This window comes from Phaseolus vulgaris, chromosome 7 (genome assembly GCF_051622355.1).
Source record: "Phaseolus vulgaris cultivar YP4 chromosome 7, ASM5162235v1, whole genome shotgun sequence".
Classification (NCBI taxonomy): Eukaryota; Viridiplantae; Streptophyta; class Magnoliopsida; order Fabales; family Fabaceae; genus Phaseolus; species Phaseolus vulgaris.
Window position 1 is genome coordinate 42,163,192 of NC_143504.1, and position 25,590 is coordinate 42,188,781.

Sequence of the window (25,590 nt, forward strand, 5' to 3'; positions counted from 1 at the left end):
AAGTAATTTAATAATTCCCCAGACACAGTATAAATAATTGCATAACTATTGCTACTTTTATAAGAATTTATTAAAATATAAGTTGCAATGGAAAGATGATTGATTGTGGTGAGGAGAATTAAGAGCAGAGTTTACAGTTGGATTGGAGCCACCGTTGTTAGTTGCTCCAACCACACTTTCTGTCTTTCATTCAGTTCCATGCTATCAGTATCGCTGAAAAACGCTTTCTTCAGAGCTAAATATCTTCGGGTTGTGTTCAAATTGTGGTTCATAGACCTCCACGAAGACACAAACAAAGGGAAACATGTAAATGTAAGAGGTTTTGTTCCGGATCCTATAATGTCTCCCATCACTACTTTCCCTCCATCTTCTGTAAAGTGCATCTCCAAACTGAGTACTGATATGCTCCATCTGTTTCATAAGATTCATCTCCATAAAATGTTGCTGGTAAGGATAGAAGAGATGCCAGACACTCCTCTGCCTTTCTCTTCTCTCAATGAATTTGGCAGCAACAGCCACCGTATAATCACAGATGTCCTTTACCTCTTGCAACCACACCTGTTGTCTCTGTTGACTCCACTTCCCTGTTGTTGAGTTGAAATTGGACAGAATAAGGTAGCCATCCCTCACATTTTGCACTACCTCAATCACCTCGTCCAGGGTAGTTAAATTTTGAGTCAGAATGTGATCAAGCTTCTCCACTGCTACTGTTGGGGTGGCTTCTACACCTCCACCTGCAGTCTCTCTGTCATTGTGTCATTGTTGGCCTCCATCTCAATCTCCTTAATTCTTCTATATTGCTTTAAAAACTTCCACCCTCTTTCTTAACTCAAAGGAAAATGAGCTCAATAGGCATTAACAACCCAATATTAAAACCTTTCATTTTTCAGAAAATAAAATGTCTAACACATTGATACAAACATGACATGTTGAAAGAAGAGCCTTACAAATAGTATACAACATAACAACAAATAGACACAATAAATATACCACCGTTGAAAATCTGCGGTTGATGATGACGTTAAATTATTAAATTTTTTTCTGGGATTTGTTCAGTTCAATGGTAGATAACGTTATATGAAATAATAGTCTTGAATAAACGCATGTATCTTCATGTCGAAAAAACATTGTTGTTAACATGCAAGTAATAAGTTTTTTATGGGACTTGTTTAGCAGTATAGTAGGTTAAATAAAAAAAATACAGAATAAATAAACGAAGGTCATAGCAATACGTTCAATTATATAAATAAAAAAACTTATTCAACATTTTTGTAATTTCATTCTTATGCTTGGGTGTACTGGTATTCAAATCCAAGTCCAGTAAACAAAAAATTATGTAAAAATGACTTATCTTTGACCGTTTAAAATCAATTCTCCAAACTTGAGCCAGGCAGCAGCGAGAAACAGCAAGTTGGCATTTGCTTGGAACATAATAGTAATCAGAGAGAAGCACAAAAGCTATGTTGTTCTCCAGTAAGACTATAATGTTTGTTTCATCAATCAAATCAGTTCATTCCCTTATGATTTCAATTTTCATTCAGTGTAAACAACTTTATCCTGCCAAACAAGTAGAAATGGTGATTGGGATGAGTTGTATCAAGATAGATGTATGCAATTGAAGGACACTGTATTTTGACTAAATTTATTCCATTAATAAAAATGAACCATCATATATATAATTGTTGCAGAACGAGTGATTATGATTGTACATTGCTGCGGCAATTAATATTAGCTAGTTCTTTGATTTATTTGTATGCAAATTGATGGTCATTAATTACATATACGTTTTTCAGTTGTCTGGAATTTATTGGAACTTAGAGCTCTGGTTTTGTCGAGTTTGGTCTTGCAAATTATCTTAATAATTTTTGGCAACCAAAGAAAGTACACAGCCAATGTTTGGAAGCAATTGTGTGTGTGGGTGACCTATCTGTTAGCAGACTGGGTTGCTACCTTTGCTTTGGGCATTCTTTCCAAAGACAGCAAAAATCCTTCAATGGACCCCAACTTCATAATCTGGGCACCCTCTCTTCTTCTGCATCTGGGTGGCCCTGACACAATCACTGCCTATTCCCTCGAGGACAATGAGCTATGGCTTCGACACTTGGTTGGGTTAATCTCCCAGCTAGCAGGAGCAGTTTTTGTTGTTTACAGTTCATGGAGTGGTAGCAAACTGAATTCTGTCACTATTCCAGTTATGGTAGCAGGAATAATCAAATATGGTGAGAGGACTTGGTCGTTGTGGTTGGGAAGCAGTGAAAAGTTCAGAAAATCCATTCTCCCTCTTCCGGACCCAGGACCAAATTATGCCAAATTCATGGACAACTGCTCTGTAAAAAGAGATGAAGGGTATATTGTTGAGTTGAAGGTTGAATCTACAACAATATTATTGGATCATCCTAAAGGGGCAATAGTAAATAACAGTGTACCCGATGCTAAGCTTTTACACAATGGATTCTATTTCCTTGAGATTTTCGAGTGCCTATTTGCAGATTTCATCCTGGGCATTCAAGAGCACCAGAACAGGCAATATTTATTTCAGAAAATGTCATGGAATGAGGCGTTTAAAGTAATCGCTATTGAGCTTGGACTGATGTATGATAAACTATATACAAAAGCAGTGGTAACATACCCTCGACTTGGCATTTGCTTAAAAATTGTGACCTTTTCCTTCACTCTCTCTGCATTTGTTACATTTCTTTGTCTGGTAGATAAAGCATACATGTAGTATGACCAGATTATTACTGTTGTGCTTTTCGCTGTGGCTATTTTTCTTGAGATATACGCTGTCATTGTTTTACTTTCCTCAACTTGGACGATGCATTGGTTAAGCAAGCATAAGAACCAGAGAGTGGATCTTCTAATCTCATGTTTTCAAAGATGGTATACCGAACACAATAATAACGGATAAGGTACGAGAATTCATTGACCAAGGGCTCCATTATACCGATCTCGACATCAAGTTCATAACGACTTCGGTCGAGTATCCCCATACTAATGGACAAGCCGAGGCCGCTAATAAGGTCATCTCGAACAAGTTGAAGAAGCGTCTCGGCAAGGCCTGATGAACAGAAGAGCTGATAGAAGTCCTATGGGTGTATAGATGCACCCCCAAACAACCATGCAAGAGACACCATACAGTCTGATGTATGTGACCGAGGTAATGATCTCGGTCGAAGTAGGCGAGCCTACCATCCAAAGACAGATGTTCGACCTTACCCTTAACAAGGAAAGCCTCTCGGTCAACCTCGATTTGGTAAACGAACTTCGTGATAAGAGCAAAATTCGGGAGGCAGCATGCAAGCTTCGGGGGGCAATACGCTACAACATCAAGGACCGACCGAGGAGCTTCCAAAAAGGAGACCTTGTTTGGAGAATGCGGAGCGATGCAAGAAGAAGTGAAGGGAAGTTCTCGTCCAACTGGTAATGACCCTTTCGAGTCTTTGAAGTCGTAGCTGGGGGGCATACCACTTAGAGTGACTTTCAGGCAAATTTGTACCGAGGACGTGGAATGTCACGCACCTCAAATTTTACTACAGTTAAGGAAATAAATTTACGCACTCTTCCCTCGCCTAACCGTTTTTCACTAAGGAGAGTTTTCGGTCGGGAAAGTTTTAATGAAGTGGTTCTCTTCAATTATAGTATGTTTGCGCATCACACGCTCGATTCGGTCTGGATGAAGCCTTAATCGGCATACCCTGCCGAGACCACCTAACTTGGTTTGGTATGGATTGAAGCCTTAACATGCATATCATGCCAACACCTCACACGACCGGTTCGGTCTGGATAAAGCCTTAATTGGCATACCTGAGACCGCCTAACTTAGTTTGGTCTGGATTGAAGCCTTAACAGGCATACCCCTGCCAACACCTCAAAAGCTAATCCTGATTTTGAAAACGACTTTTAGATTATGTAATTCTGAATATAAACTACACCACACCATAAATTTCATATATTTTAACTTTTTTACAAAAGGATATTTTTGAAATACAAAAACTTATGAAGGTACAAGGGAACGAAGGAAGGTGTAGGAAGAAGCGGTCTCATTGGACCTCGACCCTCTTAATTTTTATTTTTATTTTGTTATATAATTTTAAGTCAATATATATTTATAATATTACAATATTATATTAGTAAATTTATTTTGTAATTTTTGTCATGGAAATGATAATTTTTAAGTGTTATGTATTTATTTATTTTAATATGTTTTATGTTTTAAGTTTTTATTATAAATATTGTGATATTCCTTTATCTTTTATATTATTTATTTTAAAATCTTAGTTGTGAAGATAATTATTTTTTAGAGAAATTAATTGAATACTATTTATCCTTTTTATGATCTGGTACTTATGTTTTAAATTTATAAATGAGTGTTGTTCTCGAACTAGTTTGGGGACTGGGAGAACTATTGATTCTGGATGTTGTTCGGTCGGTCTTTGTGTATCCAACACTTTCTTCAACCTTCCTCGCCGAGTGGCTCCTCAGACGGGTGGGATACCTGTAGATGACACTCCAACGCTCAAGTTAGTAGGGTGGTAGTGTTCGGCTGTCACAATACTGTAGATAATGACGTACCTTTTTCCTTGGAATGCGTGATATTTATATTACCTTGATGAGCCCTTGTTGTTGGGCCGGATTAAGGAGTTGGTTTGCGATTAGGTTGAATTAGGTCATCTCTTAACCATGGGTTAGTCTTGCTAACCAGGTCAACCTTTGACTTGAGCATCTCATGTCGATCGGCCACGTGGTCAACCTTATCGTTTAGGTTGGGATTTGATTTTCTGAGTCGACCGAGTTAGGTAGACCGGTCGGCCGTCCTAATACAAGTGTATTGATAATTAAATATTTTGATTTTAAAAAATTAACAATTTGTTCTTTTAAGACGTACACATAACTATTAAACATTCTTATCACTTATTACTTATTTGTATGCAATTTTTTATTATAATTTTTTTAAGTTTATTACAAAACAATATTAGTATAATTTATTTAGGAGGAAATCAAGAAATTTGCTTAATAACTCATAAAAATTGAGTCATGTTATACATTTTTAAAAGTTAAAATTACAATATTTTACATTTAAATAGTAGATAATTTTGTTTTTTAAATGGATCCCGTCTCAGTTGGTTCTGGTTTTGTCCTTCTCCCTAGTTATCGTCATGCCAATTAACAAATCCTGGGTAGATACGTAGACAGTGAAAGTTAAAAAGGTCTAAACTTTTTGGTAAAGGATTGAGACTTAAACTTCACTGCACACGTGCATGACACTTTTTCTCTGTTCGACAAATGTAATCATAGACATGAAGAACAAGACAACATAAATGGAATGACTGAGGTTCACTCAACTCATCTGATCTGAGGAAGAAGAATGCTTCTGTTAGCATCATCATCATCATCCCCTTCTCTTTCTCTCCCTTCACTCTCCCACCTTCATCATTCTCTTCCTTCTTCATTCCCTCGCCATTCTCTTCGCCTTCACTTTCCTTCCCAAGCAACCCCGCTTCACCTCCGTACCCCACCACCCCTTTCTTGCTCCATTAATGCTTCTTCCTCTGTGGAACAATCAGCTTCACTTTCTCAGGTTTTTTTTCCAGTCTTGAATTGGTGCATTCACAGCTCATTTCATGTTCATTGGCACAACCCTTTTATTGCAATTGCTAACTGCTGCTGAAACACGTTTGATGACCCAGATGCAGAATAGCTTGTTGTACTCCAGAGCTTATTGGGTCACTGAATTTCTCATTGCTTGGAACGTGGATGTTGCAAATGGGTCTTCTTGCCACCTGATTGCCAGCAAAAATGCTTCTTTGACCATTGCGAATTGCCAAATTCAAGGTTTTTGATTTCTGACACTTCCTTCTACTTGTTCAAACCTGTGGAAGATAAAAATGCCGCTGTCTCTTATTTGCAATTGATTACAGTGGATGTTGACTCAATGGATTGTTAAATGCTAATTAATAGGTGAGGATTTGAAAATTGAGCTTCAAGAGGATAGGGCTGGCCTTCCTGCAAATGTAATCTACCCTTTTTGTCCCTGACATCCTTGGGATATTTCTAAATGATGAAGTGTGCTGCTGATTGCTTTATGGTTCCATTATTTTTGAAAATCACATGCAGTGGAATAAAGGATCACTTATGAGTGCAAAATTTGCGTTGTTAGGTGGTGGAGAAATTTCCTCATATTCGAGGTTACAAAGCTTTCAAGCTGCCATCCACTTTGGATGTTAAACCTCTTCTTAAATCCCAGTTAGCGGTTGCAATTTATGACTGTGAGTCCTCTTCTTTCTGTAATGTCACATAGAACTAGAAGTATAGATACAACTTACAGGGTATCATGTGCTTATGTTCTGCTTCTTTATTAGCAATTTCTGATCTATCCAACGTTAGATTGTAAACTATCTTTGGAAAGTGTCTTTGCAGACTTGAGTGACAACTAATAGTTATCCTTTCTTCATTTTGAACAGCTGATGATAAATGTAGGAATTGTACTGGTTTACAGTTACCTGGTGTTTTGGATGAGCTTTTTTCATATGATGGTCCTCTTGGTGCACTTTTCTCAGAGGAAGCTGTGTCACTTTACCTGTGGGCCCCTACTGCTCAAGTACATTTTCTTATATTGAAAAAGATATTGATTTTGATGCGCTCATATTAAGATATTATTTTCTTACATACATACATACATTTGGTAAAAACAGGCAGTACGTGCTTACATCTATAAGGACCCATCAGGAGATGATCCCATAGAAATTGTTTGCCTTGAGGAGGAAAATGGTGTTTGGAGAACTAAAGGACGAAAAAGTTGGGAACACTGTTACTATGTTTATGAAGTATGTGTTTACCATCATAGCACTTTGCGGGTTGAAAAATGCTATGCAAATGATCCATATGCTAGAGGGTATGCTCTGTTCATGTCAGTTTACCATAATTTATCTTTGGCACATTATTTTTATACTAATTCTAACATTCATAAGTAACAGTTAATAATACCTATTTTTAGTGATTAATTATAAATTTAATTCCCCAAATGATTTTTATATTCAAACCTTTAATCTGTATTTAAGCAGACTTTCATCGGATGGTGGTCGGACTTTTCTGCTTAATCTTGACTCTGATGACTTGAAACCCGATGGATGGGATAATCTGGCGAATGAAAAACCTACTATACATTCTTTCACTGATATAAGCATATATGAAATGCATATAAGGGATTTCAGGTAACTATTTAGTGACATCTTTAATTTTATTTGAGGACCAATTTTGATGTGATAATGGATAGGGAGGAATTACTTCTAGCTATGAATCAAGGTAAATAGATGGAGGCAAAGGAAATGTTCAGCAAAGTTAGAAAACTTTTAAAGAAAATAGATACTAACTTTCATATAATAAAACTTTTGTTTGGGTATAAGGTTAGATAAAAATGATATGATAAGACTTCTTATTGTTTGGTTACATGTATAAGAGGTGGAGTGTTTGGTCTCTTTCCATTCCTATGTGCCTCTTATATAAGGAGTGTCTTTGGCCATTTTATAGGCACTTTTACTTTGGAAAGAAAAGTCATTTGTGTGCAAAAGCCTTAAGTGCTTGTGAAAAGTGGAGAGTTTCATTCTTTTTAAATTCTAATCTTGAGAATTGGGTCTCAAGTGGTGAATCACCTTGCTTGTCTTATGCAGTTTGTGTGGCGCAAGATTCTTTCTAATATAGCTTCTTTTTAAGTGATAATCTTGGTTAGCTTCCAAAGAAAGATAACCTCACCAAAAGTAATCTTTCTTTCTATGGGCTGCACATAACCACCGTAGCTTTGACCATCCATGCACCAACCACACACCATCCAAACCATCTTGGAACACCTTCCAAATTTACCAAAAACACATGTACCCTACTCAGAATTCATTTCTCATTATAACCCCACAGAGAACACCTACAACTATCAAGAGTCAAGCAACATCTTGAACCCTCTCTTCCTTATAGCTTCTGCATACCCTTACACCAAAACCCAACTAACAAACATCCAAGAATCCATCCAAACCAAAGCATGTGCAAGCAATCCCATGCCTTAAACCATGGATTCTTCCTTTGAAGCTTGAAATAGTCGGTCCTTCCTTCATGAGTAACTGAAAGGCGCTAAACAAAAAACAAGAACAATTATGAAAATTCAATGTTTTATAATTGAATTCAGGTCTGTTATAAAGTTATAGAAGTAATCAAAACAACATTGAAGATGAAAATACAAAGGGAAAATATAATACTAGACAGTTAAAGAGTACCTATTTTCTCCTGAAAATCCTTGCCACCTTTTTCCTAACTTTTCTGGCAGTTTCCCACATTATATATTCATTACCCACTATCCCACTCTCTCATAACCAACTTAAGAACTGATTACAGGCTTTCTTCTCTATTCTCAACTTCCTTTATAATATTTCTTTCTTCTAATATAATATTTACCAAATTTCCTATTTATTTGGGGGGCCTGAGACAGATTTATATTTTGGATCTTATCAATAACCTTCCAAGGTTCTCACTAAAATTTGTCTTTTATTTTCTAAATGTTTACAGTAATAGGTGTTTTCTAGAATCCAGATCATCTAGGTGAAGCTTTGAAATATGCCTACCTTGAGATTTCAAATTAAAATAATGTTTTATATTTTCTTGTTTATGAAAATAGGCTTTTCACAATGTCCTCTCCTAATGTGATGTGAGAATCTCTTTGAAATTTATAATTCTCCTGCTCTAAGCATTTGCACAATAACTATTGTAGTAAAGTCCAGCATACCAAAATGGATGCTTGTGATATTTTTGTTTGGTTCCATAGAAAGTGGATAAAATAATCAGAAGAGAAAGAGAGAGGGACAAAGAAGAAAGAGACAAGCTTTGGAGCCATGCAACTCCCTAAGGCTAACCTTTTTTTGTTTCTCTGCTAGTTTTATTGATTTTAAGTTTTCTTTGTTTTTTTATATAGCTTTGGCAGGTAGTCTGTTGCTAGTTGTCACAACATATTAGCCTGTTCCCCTAATCTTTAAAGTATCTAATTATTGTGCGTAGTTTTTAGAGGTATCACTTGGAAGTGCTGTTTGCTTTGAGTTTTTATTTGACATTTTTTTCTCTCGTTATGAATTCTGGTTACATTTTCCTTGCTGCCACAGTGCCAGTGATCTCTCTGTGCAACCTTCATTTCGTGGTGGTTATCTGGCCTTTACATTGCTGGTAATTCTATTATATAACTCTTGCTATTGATGAAGTTCCATAAGAATAAGAATTTCCATAGTTTATGAATAGTAATTGAAATATTGATCGGTATCTAAACCTTTATCTTCTGATATGGTTAAACAGTAGTTGTGATGTCTTAAATACCTTACCAGCATGCTTGCAAAAAGAGAACCTAAAGAAATAGATGAAATATATTATATTTCTGAGATATCTTACAAATGTGATTACAGTCTCTATTTATAGACTGTTTTACAACCTAATTAAAGAAAGAAATAATATGCAATGAAAGCCAGAAATAATGAGTGTTTAAAGCTGTACAAATCAAATAAAATCAAATCACTAACAAATCTGTCCTAATAAATATAAAATGGAATCTGCACTTAATTATAACATAATTCTCTTGATTATGCAACACTCCCCCTCAAGTTGGTGAATGTATATCTATCATTCCCAACTTGCAAGTAAGATCTTCGAATTGTTTTGTGGGAAGTCCCTTAGTAAACATATCTGCCAATTGGAGTCTTGAAGGGATGTACTCAGTGGCTATAAGACCATCATCCAACTTCTCTTTAATAAAGTGTCGGTCTATCTCTATGTGCTTTGTTCGATCATGTTGAACCGGATTGTGTGCAATACTGATAGCGGACTTATTATCACATGCCAAACCCATAGGAGCTTCATATTTTATTTTTAGGTCATCAAGTATGATCTTCATCCATAAGAGTTCACACACCCCTTGAGCCATGGCTCTAAATTCTGCCTCTGCACTTGATCTTGCAACTACATTTTGCTTCTTGCTCCTCCATGTCACCAGATTTCCACCCAAGAACATGCAGTAGCCTGTGGTGGATCTCCTATCAACAATCGATCCTGCATAGTCAGCATCAGTATATACTTTCATGGATAAGTTTTCCCCCCTTTTGAATAGCAATCCTTTTCCTGGAGAGGCTTTTAAGTACTGAAGAATTTTATCTACTGCCTGCAAGTGTCTTTCTCTTGGATCATGCATAAATTGACTAACCACACTAACTGCATAGGCTATATCTGGCCTAGTGTGTGAAAGATAAATGAGTTTTCCCATAAGTCTTTGATATTGTGTCTTCTCCACTTTTGGGTTTTCCTCATCATTCCCAATCCTATGATTTTGCTCTATTGGCACTCCAGTGGGCTTACAACCCAACTTACCAATCTCTTTGAGAAGATCAAGGATGTATTTCCTTTGAGAAATAAAGATGCCCTGTCTCGAGTAAGCAACCTCTATCCCAAGGAAGTACTTCAGCTTCCCAAGATCCTTCATTTCAAATTGAGCAGCTAGTCTCTCCCTTAAATTTTGTTTTTCAATCTCATCATCACCTGAAATAATCATATCATCTACATAGACCAAAAGTAGAGTGAGTTTACCATTCTGGGAATGTTTTATAAACAGAGTATGGTCACCTTGGCTTTGTCGGTACCCCAAAGATACCATAGCTTGGGTAAACCTTCCAAACCAAGCACGAGGTGATTGTTTAAGACCATATAGGGCCTTCTTAAGTCTGCACGCCTTATTCCCTTCATTAACAATACCATAACCAGGTGGAATCTCCATGTATACTTCTTCCTCCAAGCTTCCATGCAAGAAGACATTTTTAACATCAAATTGATGCATTGCCCAACCAAAGTGTGCTGCCAGGGAGAGAATAATTCTGACTGTATTCATTTTTGCCACTGGAGCAAAAGTCTCCTCATAATCGATCCCATAGGTTTGAGTGTATCCTTTTGCAACCAACCTTGCTTTATACCGATCCAGTGTGCCATCAGACTTATACTTAACTGTGTATATCCACCTACAACCCACTGCTTTCTTATCTTTTGGTCTCTCTACAATCTCCCAAGTCTCATTCCTTTCTAACGCGCTAATTTCTTCATTCATGGCTCGAATCCAGTTCTCATCTTTTAAGGCTTCTTGTACCGATGTAGGGATTTTGATAGAATCAATAGCTGAAAGAAAACTCTGGTGCTGCATAGAAAGTTTTTCTGTAGACACAAACTGGGATATAGGATATTTGGCACAAGATCTTTTTTCTTTTCTCAAGGCAATAGGTAAATCATTTAGGTTAGGTACAAAAGCAGTATTTAAGGTGTCCTCAAGAGTCTCACTGGTATGAGTTCTTACCTCCGGTTCAGACAATTGAAGTTGTTGTTCGACCAGGACGGGTTCTTGTTGCCTTCGCTGATATTGTTTTCCAAAATATTTGTCTTCATTATTCTTCTCTGGTAATGATGTTGGTGCAGGGTCTTTGTCATCCTCCCTAAGAACGAAATCCTGCAACAAAGGAAAAGGTGGCAACTCAAGGTCCTCAGCTTCTTGAATACTCTCCCCCTGAAGCTGAGAACTAGGAAAGAAAGACTCTGTTTCATGGAAGGTAACATCTTTGGAAATATAAACTTTACGACTTTGAGGATGATAACATTTGTACCCCTTTTTGTTGGGGGCATAACCGATGAAGACACATTTGATGGCACGAGGATCTAACTTACCCCGATAAGGACTATGAACATGGACAAAGGCAGGACAACCAAAGACACGATTCTGAAGACTATTCAACATGGGAATAGAAGGATAGAATGTGGTCATAACCTGAATAGGAGTAACACCCTCTAGAACCCGAGAGGGTAATCTATTAATCAAATAAGTGGCAGTCAGGACTGCTTCCCCCCAGTAAGATCTAGGAACAGATGTTTGGAAAAGTAAAGCTCGAGTAACCTCAAGGAGATGACGATTTTTCCTTTCAGCAACCCCATTTTGTTGAGGAGTGTCCACACAGGTTAATTCATGAACAACTCCATTTTCCTCAAGGAACTTGGAAAGGTTTTGGTTCACATATCCTCTTCCATTGTCAGAACGCAATCTCTTAATTGGACTTTCAAATTGTGTTTGAATCATTCTGTAAAACTTTACAAACAAGTGAAAAACTTCAGACTTATCTTTCATGAGGAATATCCAAGTAACCCGAGTACAATCATCAATAAATGAAACAAACCATTTTGCACCCGAGATATTAGGAATAGGTGAAGGTCCCCATACATATGAATGAATAAGATCAAAAGGTTTAGAACTTTTATTACCATTGGAAGGAAAAGTTGTCCGATGGTGTTTAGCAAACTGACAAACATCACAATGAAATGACTCAGCAGACACTTTTGTAAATAAAACAGGAAATAAGGACTTTAGGGTACTAAATGGAGGATGACCAAGACGTCTGTGTTGAAGCCATATCTGAGAGGATGACCAAGACTCACGACCTTGCTGAAGATTAGAAGTGTGTGCCTGTAGTCTAGCACCCTTTTTACTTTCTTCATGCTGTAAATAATATAACCCGCCCTGCTCTTTAGCAATTCCAATAGTCTTCCCCGTGGCAAGATCCTGAAAAACACAATGGGAAGGGAAAAATACCACTGCACAATTTAAATCTTGGGTAATCTTTTGAATAGACAAAAGGTTATTGGATAGTTTGGGAACATGAAACACATTTTTTAAAGGAAATGAAGGTTGAAGGTTAATGTTACCACGACCATTAATGGGGGTAGTGGAACCATTAGCAATAATAATATATGGCTTACCGGATAAAGTAGTGTAGGATGAAAAAGAAGAGGAATGAGGTGTCATATGATCAGTAGCACCAGAGTCTATAATCCAGATATTTTCAGTACTAGAAGCATTAAAGGATAAAAAACTAGAACTCTTACCACTCATAGTAAAGGAACAATAGCTAGATGGCTTACTAAGGGAGTCCATGAGAGTTCAAAACCAACTGAGTTTTTCAGATTGGCAAAATTTGATCTTGTTCACACACACAAAAAATCCGCCGGAAAAATTTTCCGGTGGCGGTTTCTGGTGGCCGGAGGCGGTTTCCGGCGAGCGGTGCAGTTTCCGGCGAGCGACGACAGTGGTGGTCGGTGGTGGTCAATGGCGGTGGCAGTAACAGTCAATGGTGCAAGGTGGTGGTGGTGGTCAATGGAGAAAGGATAAGGAAAATAGAAAGTTGCAGCAATGAAGGCTGTCCAAAAAAAAATAAAAAATAAAAATTGCAGCAATGAAGGCTGTCAAGGAAAAAGATTTCAGCAATGAAGGCTGTCAAGGAAAATGATTACAGCAATGAAGGCTAAAAAACATTGCGGAAGCAGAGTCTCCTAGATCAAGAGCTCTGATACCAAGTGGAAAGAAATAGAAGAAATATATTATATTTCTGAGATATCTTACAAATGTGATTACAGTCTCTATTTATAGACTGTTTTACAACTTAATTAAAGAAAGAAATAATATGCAATGAAAGCCAGAAATAATGAGTGTTTAAAGCTGTACAAATCAAATAAAATAAAATCACTAACAAATCTATCCTAATAAATATAAAATGGAATCTGCACTTAATTATAACATAATTCTCTTGATTATGCAACACTAATGATATATTGAATTCATAAAATTTCCAGATCCAAAATTTGCTGGTTTAATTATGGGCACATTTGGATCATGCTGAGGGATGGGCTAGCATTGTAAAATATATTCTCTTGTTGATTTTTTTTTCTTTCTGTTTCTTAAATTATTTGTCTGCTACTATATTTTATATTAGCCTCTGATATTACAATTTTTAACTCTCTTTTCAACATTTCTTCTTCTCTGAAAAGTAATAACTTGGATACTCTGTCAGCAGCACCGACTCTAGCTGATATTATATTCAGTCTATTTGCAACAAAAATGAAATGGCTCAATGCTGATATTTCATACGAGCCTACAGTTATCGGGTCGCCTCCTGTGGCTCATGCAATTTGTTTATTCCATTTTAGACATATATTATAAATGTAGTTATACTTGTATTTATTTCTCATCTTCTTTCTTTACTGTAATTAAACGTAGAAACTTGCAGTAAATAGTTTATATCAATTTCCATTTAGTAAATAAAAATCAAACAGCTTACATTATTACTGTCAAGGTTACTCTCCATGCCCTCAATTGAGCTATTTCCCTTGCTCAAGTCCTATCAACTTTCCAATACTCTTTCTCAAATTCCATGTAAATACCATTCTCAAAATGATGGTGATTCAACATAAGATTATGTGACTAAAGAACTCCAATTGAAGAAATTAATGAAACTGAATGATATATATTGAAAATATGATTGACGTGTGACTGAAATAATCTGTGCATTAGTAACTGCTGTGATGGAATTTGAAGTAACTGGGAACATACGGTTGAAGGATTCTGCAGGTGTACTTCATCTGAAGAGATTATCAAGTGCTGGTATCACGCATGTCCATCTATTACCATCATTTCAATTTGCTGGCGTCGATGATCAAAAGGAGAACTGGAGATATGTAGGTAAAAATTATTATTTTAAAACCTCCTCCCTTCTGTAATGGGTTATATCTTGGTCGTTCATCTCCATACACTTTTTTTATAAATTTTGGTGGTAATATATTGAAAAAATATTAAAATAAATCTCATGATATTTACTGTCAGAGATTAAGCTATGTTTCCCACCCTCTAGGTTTTCTTTTTCAGGGCCACTTCATGTTTTAATTACTTCCCTGTCATGTCGCATACTTGTTTTTTTGTCCATCTTTGCTAATGATATTCATATCCTTGTTTTCGTCTGAAATGCTTGTCTTTCTTCTGTCTTGTATATTCTCCTATAGTGACTACATTTAGTATCCATTTGGTATGAAGCTTATAAATAAGATATGTGGTAAAATATGAGCTCATGATTATATTGTTTGATTTAACTTATGTTTGCTGTCTAACACTAGCACTCTGATAGATAACTCAATCCTGGAAAGTTTGCCACCTGATTCTGATCAGCAACAAGCTCTCATCACAGCTATCCAAAACTTTGATGGGTACAATTGGGGGTAAGGTCCAAAATACCACGTGGATTGACAATTTAACATTTTTTATGTAATATATTTTTTTGGTAATGTGCTTATTTATAGTTTGTCTTCCAAAGGTACAACCCTGTTCTTTGGGGGGTTCCTAAAGGCAGTTATGCAAGTAATCCAAACGGTCCATACCGTACAATTGAGTTCCGAAAGATGGTTAAGGTTTGAATTCGTTGTTTTCTGACCTAATGTTAGATTCATAGATCCAATTTTCTATTCAGTTTATTTTTTTGTTATAATTTTCTATTTAATTTGTTAAATCATTTTTTTTTTCTGTCTCTTAGAATTTCTATGCTTTGCAGGCGCTTAACCATATTGGCCTCCGGGTTGTGTTGGATGTTGTCTACAATCATTTGCAAGGAAGTGGGCCTTTAGAAGAACATTCTGTGCTTGATAAGGTCATGAATTATCATGAATGTTTCTGTGTTGACCTGTAGTTTTTGAGATATGGATAGATATTTGAGTATTTCTTCACTATTTTTGGTAAGCCAATCTACTTTTGTGGTGTGACACAAGGTATATTATATAGATTGTTCCAGGTTACTATTTAAGAAGGAATAGGGATGGATTCATTGAGAACAGTACTTGTATAAATAACACTGCTAGTGAGCACTTTATGGTTGAGCGTTTGATTCTTGACGATCTTGTACACTGGGCACTCAATTACAAGGTGATTGTTTATATCATTCACTGGTGTTCACTTATTACCTCTTGGATTTTTATTCTTTTGAAACTTTTTCTGTTTATTGGATGTACCCTTTTGAATTCCATGTAACATTCACTGTTGTGAAATATTAATTTTATGTAGAAACTACAGTTTTTCATAGTAGGAAAATTTTCTTCTCATGGCTGCTTTAAGGGAGTTGCTAGTATGATTTCTTGAGTTTAAGCATCTGCCATCATTTGTAGTTTTATTGTTCATTTTATAGGTTATCCTGAACCTAAGGATTTCTCATCTCCTCATCCTTAATTGTACTTTTCTAACAAAAGGAAAAATGCTTTATGAGTAGATTGCTTATAATATGACCCTAAGATGCTTTTCCTTTTTCAGATTGATGGGTTCAGATTTGACCTCATGGGCCATATAATGAAGAGAACTATGGTATGTATTATAACAATTTGGCATCTTACAATGTGACTTAATTTCAAAACATGTTATCAAAATGAGTGCAAGGTATGGATAGGCAGCAAATAAGCTAATAAATCTCTTTGTATTGTCGTTTCACTTTTTTGATCATGGAAAAGTGTAAAATTGCATGGTATGTGTAGCGTGTAAGTGAGATATAACTTCAGAATATATGCTGCATAAGAGTTGAATAGTAAATTATAGGGATGACAAACAGAATATAAAATAATGTCTAGCTATCATGATTTTGGATTATGTGTATGAGTGAAAAGCTAATAAAAGATGAATCTGACATCATATCACAAATAAACAATTGAAGTATTGTTTTCATGATATGGATACAGGTGAAAGCAAAAACTGCTCTGCATAGTTTAACAAAAGAAAAGGACGGAGTTGATGGTTCAAGTATCTACATGTACTTGTTCCCCAATGTTGGTTTTTATGAATTAGATTTGTTCATGAATTTCTTTGTTATCTTCATTCCTCTGCTTTCACTCATTTGGATGTTCAGATGTTGTACTTTAGCCTCATATTCTTTCTTTAACACTCTCTTCATTTTAATTGAAAAAAGATATGGTGAGGGATGGGACTTTGGTGAAGTTGCCAAAAATGGACGTGGGATAAATGCTTCTCAATTCAATCTCCCTGGAACACAGATTGGGAGGTAAGACTTGTCTATTTTCACCATGTTTTTGTTGGTGTCGGTTAGTATTCTTTCAATATTTTTACAATGCTCAAGATAGGACTTCTGATTTGGATTGCCTTTTTGGTTACAAAACAAGTTAATCTAAAATGCAATTATTCATTTAAATTCACATGATATGGTTCTCATATATATTAATTTTAAGAATTGGCCACATTGCCTAAAATTATGACTTTAATAAATACCCAAAATTATTTGTACAAAGTATTTTATTTGATTAGTTGAGTTGGAATGCAATATTCAGCTTTAATGATCGAATTCGTGATGCCATACTTGGTGGATCTCCATTTGGCCACCCTCTTCAACAGGGTTTTGTGACTGGGCTACTCTTGCAGGTATTGTCATTCCTTCTTTGATCACTTATTTCTTTCTATATAGCTGGATCTTTGACCTTCAACCCTTAGATTTGTATGGTTATATCTGTCTTCCTTCCTAATTTTTCTGGTGTTATTGGGTAGAATTTAGGAGCGGTAATGTATTGTTAGAATATGGGATATAAAATAACTTACCCTGCGTTAGTTTTGTATTAAAATTAGAAACTACCTTGATGACATTTATTCATAGAAAATAACTGCTGACAGTTATATGTCTTAGGGTTATTTGAAAGTAGGGTGTGTAAGTGTAATTAGGGAGCAGGTATCGTTCTTGCAATTTGTGGACAGAGAATACTCTCTATATGAAACTCTTCAGGGGATAGTTAGTACATTGCTGTGTTGTATGTGATTTCTGTGTTTAGCATTATATTTGATGGGTTTACCAATTGGTGTTGAGTGTTGGAATTCATCCTCTATATGCAGCCTAATGGGCATGACCATGGAACAGAAGCAAATGCGAAATCCATGCTTGATACATCAATGGATCACATCCAGGTCTGCTTCAGTGGCTTTATCGACTTTTGTCTTTATCTAGATGTCTTATTTTTAAGTTTAAAATGTTGGGACATACTATGTGAATTGTAAATATTGTGGTGCCTGCTGACAAATTTGAATGGGAACATCCACGATTGCACTTCATGTAAATTTTGCTGTTTCAAGTTTGATAAACGCATGTCCTTATTTATTTTTTTTGTTTCATCTTTTGGATGGTTTTGTAGTTTTTAAGTCAATAACTGGCATTATGAACAAGAGAGACAGTTAGGAAATTGAACATAAAATGATGACGTTCTGCACTGAAAGCCATGTTCTCCATGTTTTTAATATTAATTCTAGGAAGCACCAACACGGAAAATGACACTGACACAGCCACAACATGCTTTCAATACGTTTATGACATTCTTCTCTAGTGTCTGAATTAATTTTTTTGTAGTTCTGACACAGTCAACAACATCGAGCCAACACCCATTCTTGGCTAGACATCAATCTGACACTCCCACTATAAAAATAATTAAAAAAAATCAATTTATATTATAAATAATAATAAAAAATTACTTAAGTTGATGTCTCAACAACATTTTGTGAGGTTCATTATTATTATAGGACTTTTTAAAACTTTGGGTTTAGATTTGATTTAACCTTACAAAATCAAACTTGTAAAGTAAGAATTACCCTTCATCTTCAGTTTGGTCATATCCTTAATCGATGCAAGATATACAACTATCTTTTCCTCACATTCATTAGACATCTTAAATGTGAAATTTGCAAAACTGAATATTTGTGGGTGGTCCAAATGGTATGATGGATTCAACAACAATCATTATGATAAGTCTAACTAAACCCTACAAAATCTATGGTATATTTTAGAAATTAATCGTGTTGGATTCAGTGTTTTATAGAATATTACAAAGATATGTGAAGTTTCTTTCTCATTTTTTTAACTTCAAAAGAATTATAACTTATCTATTATTTTACTTTCCTGTAAATTCAACTGGAAGATGGTTTCTTGGTAATGACAGCCACAAGGTTTGGTTTTATCATATGGACAAGTTGCATGTGCTCTTGATCAAAACACGACTCTTGAGCCTATATAATTAATAATTTACTCACTTTCTCTTTGTTAATGCAATACAGAAAATAGACACCCGGATAAGGCATTATTGTTTGGTAGAGTGCCCAATGTTCTATGTTTCTAGTATGTTCTGTTGTCATATTGAGATGATTTGAGTATTACTATGCATTTATACACACCATATAACTTATAAGTCATTGATGTTCTTTTTTGTTTTCTAGATTGGAATGGCTGCAAACTTGCAGGATTTTGTGCTAACCAATTGTGAAGGGGAAGAGGTATTCAAATTGATCAATTTTCTGTTTACTGAAGTTAAAATTGTACTATCTGCATGTTGTTTGTGCAATTATCACTGTGGCTCTATTTCTTTTTTGGAATTGGATATTGCACAAGGAATTGTTAGATAATACTGAAATTCTGATTTAATTCTTTCCTTGTTCTTTGGATGTATGATCTCTGTTTTCTTTTTTAGAAAAAAAAAATGAAAGTATTGAAAAATGAGATATATAAATCATTTGTTATTTTTTATTCTGAGGTAAAAGAGTGATTGTTGTGAAATTAGCTTGATAGTTGATAGATTTGTGGTTGTGGTGATATTTTTAGCGATAGAGAAGGCAATGGTGGCAGTAGTTGGTTGCCCTAATGATGGTAATATAATGATGACGGAGACTGAATAGCAACAGCAACAACAGCGGTGGTTATAATATTGTGAAGGGTGACAATGATATGTGGTGGTGGAAGCTTTGATGACAATGGCAGTACAAGATTAGTGTAAATGGTTCTTGTAGTATCAGACTCAGGTGTCTGGAGTTGTTGCATCACTTGCATTGCATGTTGGTTGAAGAGTGCAATTTATTCTTGCTTCATGGGTTTTATTTTGATACTAGCAAGGACTGGCACTTTTTACGAGCATTTTATTAATTTAGTGGATAAAATTTTAAATATAAATTAAAAGAAAATATATTTATAAGAAATATTTAGATTGTAAGGGAAATGTTATAGTTAAGTCAAATAAATAAGCAAGAAAAAATAAGTAGCTCAAGTTTAGCTAAAAAAAAGAATTTTTTTCAAAATATGTAAAAGAATTAATTTGAGAGTATAAATGGGAATTTTAACTGAAAAGAAAATTTTCCAAGTAATTCTTTTGGGAAAAAGGTCATCAGATGTAAAAAAGCAATTTAGCACAAAATGAAATTATTTTGTGAATTTTAAAAATTATAATAGTGTGATGAAACATGTCTTGAGGACAAAAATGGTATGATAGGAGACATATCTTATGTAAGGACTCTTTTATTATATATGAGTGGATTGTTCTATGTTTCTCCACTGAATGCTGACCATGCTAGTATAATTAAAAGATATTTTACCTGTTGTGAGATAATTCTTCATACAAGAAATCTTTCTAATAACTTCATTTTGATGGTGTCAGGTAAAAGGGTCAGAAATATTAACTTATGATGGGACACCTGTTGCATATGCCTCATGCCCCATAGAGACTGTAAGATTATTGTTATATATCCCTCAACTGTTCTTCTCTTATATCTAAAACATGTTCTGTATTTTGAGAAACATTGTGCATTTAAATTATTAGTATTGAACATCACTTTCAACTATGTGAAGGGAATGGCAGACTTTTTTTCTTTTTAGTGAGAGATTATCTCATTGGCATCTGTTTTGCAGATCAATTATGTTTCTGCTCATGACAATGAAACCCTATTTGACATTGTGAGCTTAAAGGTATCATAAATATTCTCAAAATTCTCTGTTGCTTTTGCAAAAACAAATTTCATGGTCTCTGATACAAATTTTTTCCTTACTTTCAGACCCCAATGGACGTCACTGTAACTGAGAGATGTAGGATAAACCATTTGGCCACCAGTATAGTAGCATTATCACAGGTTAAAGAAATTAAATGGTTTTATTCACTGTTAAAAACTCGAGATTTATTTATCTCTATTATTTTTGTTGATGCATATATATTCTGATCTTGGTCTATTTATTAGGTGCACCAAATAGGATAGAATAGAGTTAAACATATATGAAGGCACCAAGGTTAGAGGTGAAAATTTAGATTGGTGCCAACTTTGAATGAGAAGAAGAGATCACATAAATTAACAACTTCAATCATTTTCACCCGATGAGTTCATGTTGTCTCGGTAAACAAGTGCCTCAGTGATGTCATGGAAATTTTAACAAGAAACTGTCACAATATTTTGGTGATGTTTTGACCTCCATAACTGAAACTGAATTTTTATCTCCTCAGAAGAGGACTTGCACACCATCAGTGTGTATTTGTGTGTAATTTTTTAAGAAATGTTAACTCCAATTTTTCTTACACGTAGCTATGAAGCTCGGACACTCCTCTTAAATGGCGTGTCGGTATCCGATACGAGTATCCGTGATACCTGTAGGACACTCCTATGACACCTGTAGGACACGTATCCGTGAAGTGTTCAATTCAAAAAGTATTTGTTAGATTTCTAACAATTCTAGTACGGTTCTAATACAATTTTAAAAAGGAAAAATACATTGATTTTATAAAAATTTAAACTTTATTGTATAAATTGTTATTATGATTATAAAAATAAGAAACAAATCCTTCTGAACCAGTCATGAAAAACATCTTTCTGCTCCAAAATATAATCTGGAACATACTTGTGCACATAAATCTTTATTGTCAATTTATATAATTCATAATTATATAATATATAGATTCGTGTCCCCGTGTCCGTGTCCGTCTCGTATCAGTGTCCGTGTCAGTGTCTGTGCTACATAGACATGTAGCAATAATTGTACTTTTGGTTTTATTCACTGTTAAACTAGATATTTGAGCTGGTGAATTTCGAAAAGTGGATCTTGCAGTCTCCTTGTTTTTATTAGCCAAACTGATTGCTTAGATTGTAACATGCAATTTTTTGTGAGTCTATTCAGCTGCTAAAGAATTTGTGTCCTTAGGGTATACCATTTTTTCATTCTGGAGATGAGATACTCCGCTCAAAATCACTGGACCGAGATTCATACAATTCTGGTGATTGGTTCAACAGGTATTTTGTACATATAGTAACTAATGTTTCTCTTTGACTTGGCCATGCCAAAATTAGTATATGTCATCTACTTCATTATAATGCTCTAGAAGTTATATTCATTCTAACAAACAATCCAGTTATTTTCCACTATTTAGTGGAACTTACTATGCGTTTGCTTTTGTGCACTCTCAATTCCAGACTTGACTTTACATACAATAGTAATAATTGGGGTGTTGGACTTCCTCCTCAGGAGAAAAATGAAAAGAACTGGCCACTGTAAGCATCAGAATATTTTATTATTACCATTTATAAAAATTGTTACATTGGATCACCAATTTATCTAGCAGTATAATTATGACCTTTGGGTTATTGAATTTTTTATGTGCAGTAATCCTATTGTTAATTTTCAGAATGAAACCAAGACTAGCAAACCCATCCTTCAGGCCTGAGAAGATTCACATTCTTGCTGCCGTGGACAATTTCTTGAACCTGTTGCGTATAAGGTACTCTTCACCGCTTTTCCGCTTGAAGACAGAAAATGCTATCAAGGTCAGCCATTTTAAATTTCTGTTTTATGAAATTATTTCTTCTTTTAGTGTCTTGCAATAAAGTTCCTTGTCAGTGACTAATTATTTAACTATACTTTCATAAGAGTAAGTCATAAGTATTTTCGTTCTGTTTCTGGTTCTGTATTTTACCATTATTTTCAGCTCAGTCTTGTGTCTGACTATTTCCACCTTAAATAAAACTTTTTCCTCTAAAACCTGAACACATTTTGCCTCATACAATTCCAAATATTCAGACCTCAAAGTTATCTATGATTACTTTGGTTATTTAACATGCCTAAAATTATTCAGACTCTTGAATGATACGATTATAAATCTGCTTCATTTTCCTTCCATAATGAAAGGAGTTACTACTCATTTACTTTGAAAAAAATGGCAGGTAAAAGAATATTCTATAATCATTAGTATTGGCATCGCCTTCATCATTAATCTCACTTGTGGTTACTCGGGTTTTCACCTTGATATTTTAAAACCTTGCATATCTTTTGTCTCATGGATGAGTTGAGCCTGTGATTTCTTTTATTTAGATAATAATTTGTACCTTTTTTTCAGTTTGCTTGTATCTTACAGATAAGAGATAAATCATGCATAAAACATTTAATGTTACAAGATCCTATATTTTTGGTACACAAGAGCTAACATTTGATTTGTCATATCTGCAGCAACGAGTAAGCTTTCACAATACAGGACCTTCATGGGTTTGTGGAGTCATAGTGATGAGCATTGAAGATGGTCACGACGGCTTTCCTGGGTTGTCTCAGCTGGATCCCATGTATGTTAAAAAGTCTTTTGTAATTTTTTCGTTTAAAGACTTACATCCATTAGTTTTGTTGACAAATGGTGTTGGCAGATATTCCTTCATTGTGGTTGTTGTCAACGCAAGTCCAAAAGAAGTATCATTTGTTAGCCCTGCCCTGCAATCGAGAAGCCTCCAGTTGCATCCCATACAGGTACAAATAAAACTTAAGAATTTAAATGATGAAAAATTGAATATTTCCAGACTATGTTTATCATGTAATAGTTTCAAGTGGCCTTTCTTTATGTTCATAATCTAGTTAGTATGATTTTGCCTTAAATGCAAAATAAGATTGTAAGGACACACCTCTAAAATGACGTGTCCATGTCAGACATAGTATTAGACATCGACACGCATACATACCACACCCGTACGAAACGTATCAGTGAAATGTCTAATTCAAACAATGTTTTTTAAATCTCTAACAATTCTAGCACGTTTTCGACACAATTTTAAAAATAACAAATACATTAATTTTTTATAAACTCAAACTTATTGTATAAGTTTTTATTATGATTATAAAAATAAGGAATAAATCCTTTTGAATAATTCATAATTATATAATATATAGATTCGTGTCCTTGTATCGTACATTTCAGAGATTATATGTGTTGAAGTGTCCATGTTGGACCAGTGTCCATGTTTGTGCTAACTTTAGTAACAATGATTTTTCCTCGGGACTCAACAATGAACAGAACTCTAGGATTAGAATTCAGACACAAGAAAAGATCCTGTGCATATTGATTCATGTTTCTTTGATTTATTGAGGTAGGTTTGTCAATTTATAATTTAAGAAATGTTGGTAAATTTCCTTTTCTGCATTGTTACATTACAGGTATCATCATCCGATGACCTAGTTAAGAGCTCAAGATACGAGACATCTTCTGGTTGTTTCGTTGTGCCTCAAAGGACAACAGCTGTGTTTGTGGAGCCAAGGAAAACGTGAGTCACTGCTGAAGAACGTAAAAGTTGGTTTGGGATAGTAATGGGGTGATGAAGCTAGTTTTGGTGCATCAGGATGGTTCTTTTGTGACCTTCACACACTGTACACTTGTAGATTTGTGGTTCCCAAATCATCTCCTCGTATGGTAGGGATGTTACCTCAGACAAACAGTAAGCTTCAACTTATATAATAGAGATAAAAGACGTTCAGCAAACGTGATTGAAGTCTTCACTCAGAATATTTTACATGCTTAAGCACCGTATGAGGGAACCGTTTATTCTCAATAATATCATCATCCGATCCTATTTTTTTTTATCTGCAATGAATAAATTAAATTAAGAGGGATACTTTAGGGGTATCCCAACCCGTTTACAAACCACAAACTGGTTATACCACTGAACAACCATAAAGAGGCTATACCTGCAGCTATAGATACAAAGCTAAACCCTGCAAAAACAGAATCATAGCAGCAGGATTGAGCTTACAAACCCACTAAACCCATCCTCCATGCAATCGTGAGGAGGGTGCTCTTAGCTTGTGATCTATCCCTTAAAACGAAATCCTAAGGATGCCTCCTTAGCAGTGGAAAAGGCAACAAGTACCCCGGAGTAACTTGCCTTACAAAATACCATCCTATTTTTCACCTACGCAAGTCGCTTAGCCCATCAACAGAACCATGAGGAAATCAAACACTAAACACCAAAGTGCTTGATATATATTCTCAACTGCAGCAGGCTCCAAAAAGTGATGATTTCTCTTGCACTCAAACCAACCTCACACGTTTCTACCCCAGCATATTCTTCCAAGACCACCAGCTCCCCTTCCAGCTAAAATAACCAAATACCATCATCCAAAGCCAGCACCTAACATACACCTACTGTTGTCCTTCCGTAACACCACCCTTCCATATCTTCATCTGTTGTAGCCTTGCTCCCAACTTACCCATGCCAAAACCAAAAAAACTGTAGTTGTATGTACAAGATGAGCAGCCTCCAAGCTCCAGCAAGCCTGTCCTGCACCACTAAACCAGTTCCAGCATTCTCACAACTGTACTGGTGATGTTTACGCCAGCTCACATGTGGGTGAGAATGAATTGAGTGAAGGATAGTGCACTTCTCAAAGCAGTGCATACTCTCGAAACCTATTGAAGCACCAGAGCTATCTCAACTTCTCCCAAGATCCCTATGACTTTCAGACCTCCAACACCAAAGCATCCCTTTCCAAGCATTTCAGCTTGCTTGATTTGTCCTTGGATCATCATTGGCACCCCGACCCATCCTCTGCTCCCATCAGAAACCATGAACAACATTCCACTCAAAACCTTCTTCTCCAGCAATCGATATAGGCTAATCCATTCCCATGTATCTTC

At 35.5% G+C, this 25,590-nt stretch overlaps 2 protein-coding genes across 5 annotated transcripts; both read left to right on the top strand.

Annotated features, from left to right (window-relative positions):
- The first annotated feature begins 43 nt into the window (after positions 1-43).
- Positions 44-2,783, top strand: LOC137828562 (uncharacterized). The gene has a single exon (XM_068635184.2). It carries the CDS (start codon positions 1,994-1,996, stop codon positions 2,723-2,725), a length of 732 nt encoding a protein of 243 aa, XP_068491285.2. The 5' UTR covers positions 44-1,993; the 3' UTR covers positions 2,726-2,783.
- A 2,323-nt stretch (positions 2,784-5,106) lies between these two features.
- On the top strand, positions 5,107-24,536 carry LDA (limit dextrinase). 4 transcript variants are annotated; one of them, XM_068635185.2, is made up of 28 exons: positions 5,107-5,578; positions 5,688-5,832; positions 5,959-6,011; positions 6,158-6,266; positions 6,462-6,598; positions 6,693-6,892; positions 7,062-7,211; positions 9,138-9,198; positions 14,440-14,560; positions 15,000-15,090; positions 15,186-15,279; positions 15,420-15,515; positions 15,647-15,787; positions 16,169-16,219; positions 16,588-16,658; positions 16,815-16,907; positions 17,191-17,281; positions 17,744-17,815; positions 19,112-19,168; positions 20,320-20,388; positions 20,571-20,627; positions 20,714-20,788; positions 21,846-21,934; positions 22,115-22,192; positions 22,327-22,465; positions 23,145-23,254; positions 23,333-23,432; positions 24,114-24,536. In XM_068635185.2, exons 1-28 carry the CDS (start codon positions 5,366-5,368, stop codon positions 24,222-24,224), a joined length of 2,874 nt encoding a protein of 957 aa, XP_068491286.2. In that variant the 5' UTR covers positions 5,107-5,365; the 3' UTR covers positions 24,225-24,536. The 4 variants fall into 4 exon arrangements, 3 of the variants coding, with proteins under 3 accessions (XP_068491286.2, XP_090160416.1, XP_090160415.1); XR_016522916.1 differs by having other exon boundaries at positions 5,232-5,578; positions 16,588-16,674; XM_090304290.1 differs by having other exon boundaries at positions 5,232-5,578; positions 14,450-14,560.
- The last annotated feature ends 1,054 nt before the right edge of the window (positions 24,537-25,590 follow it).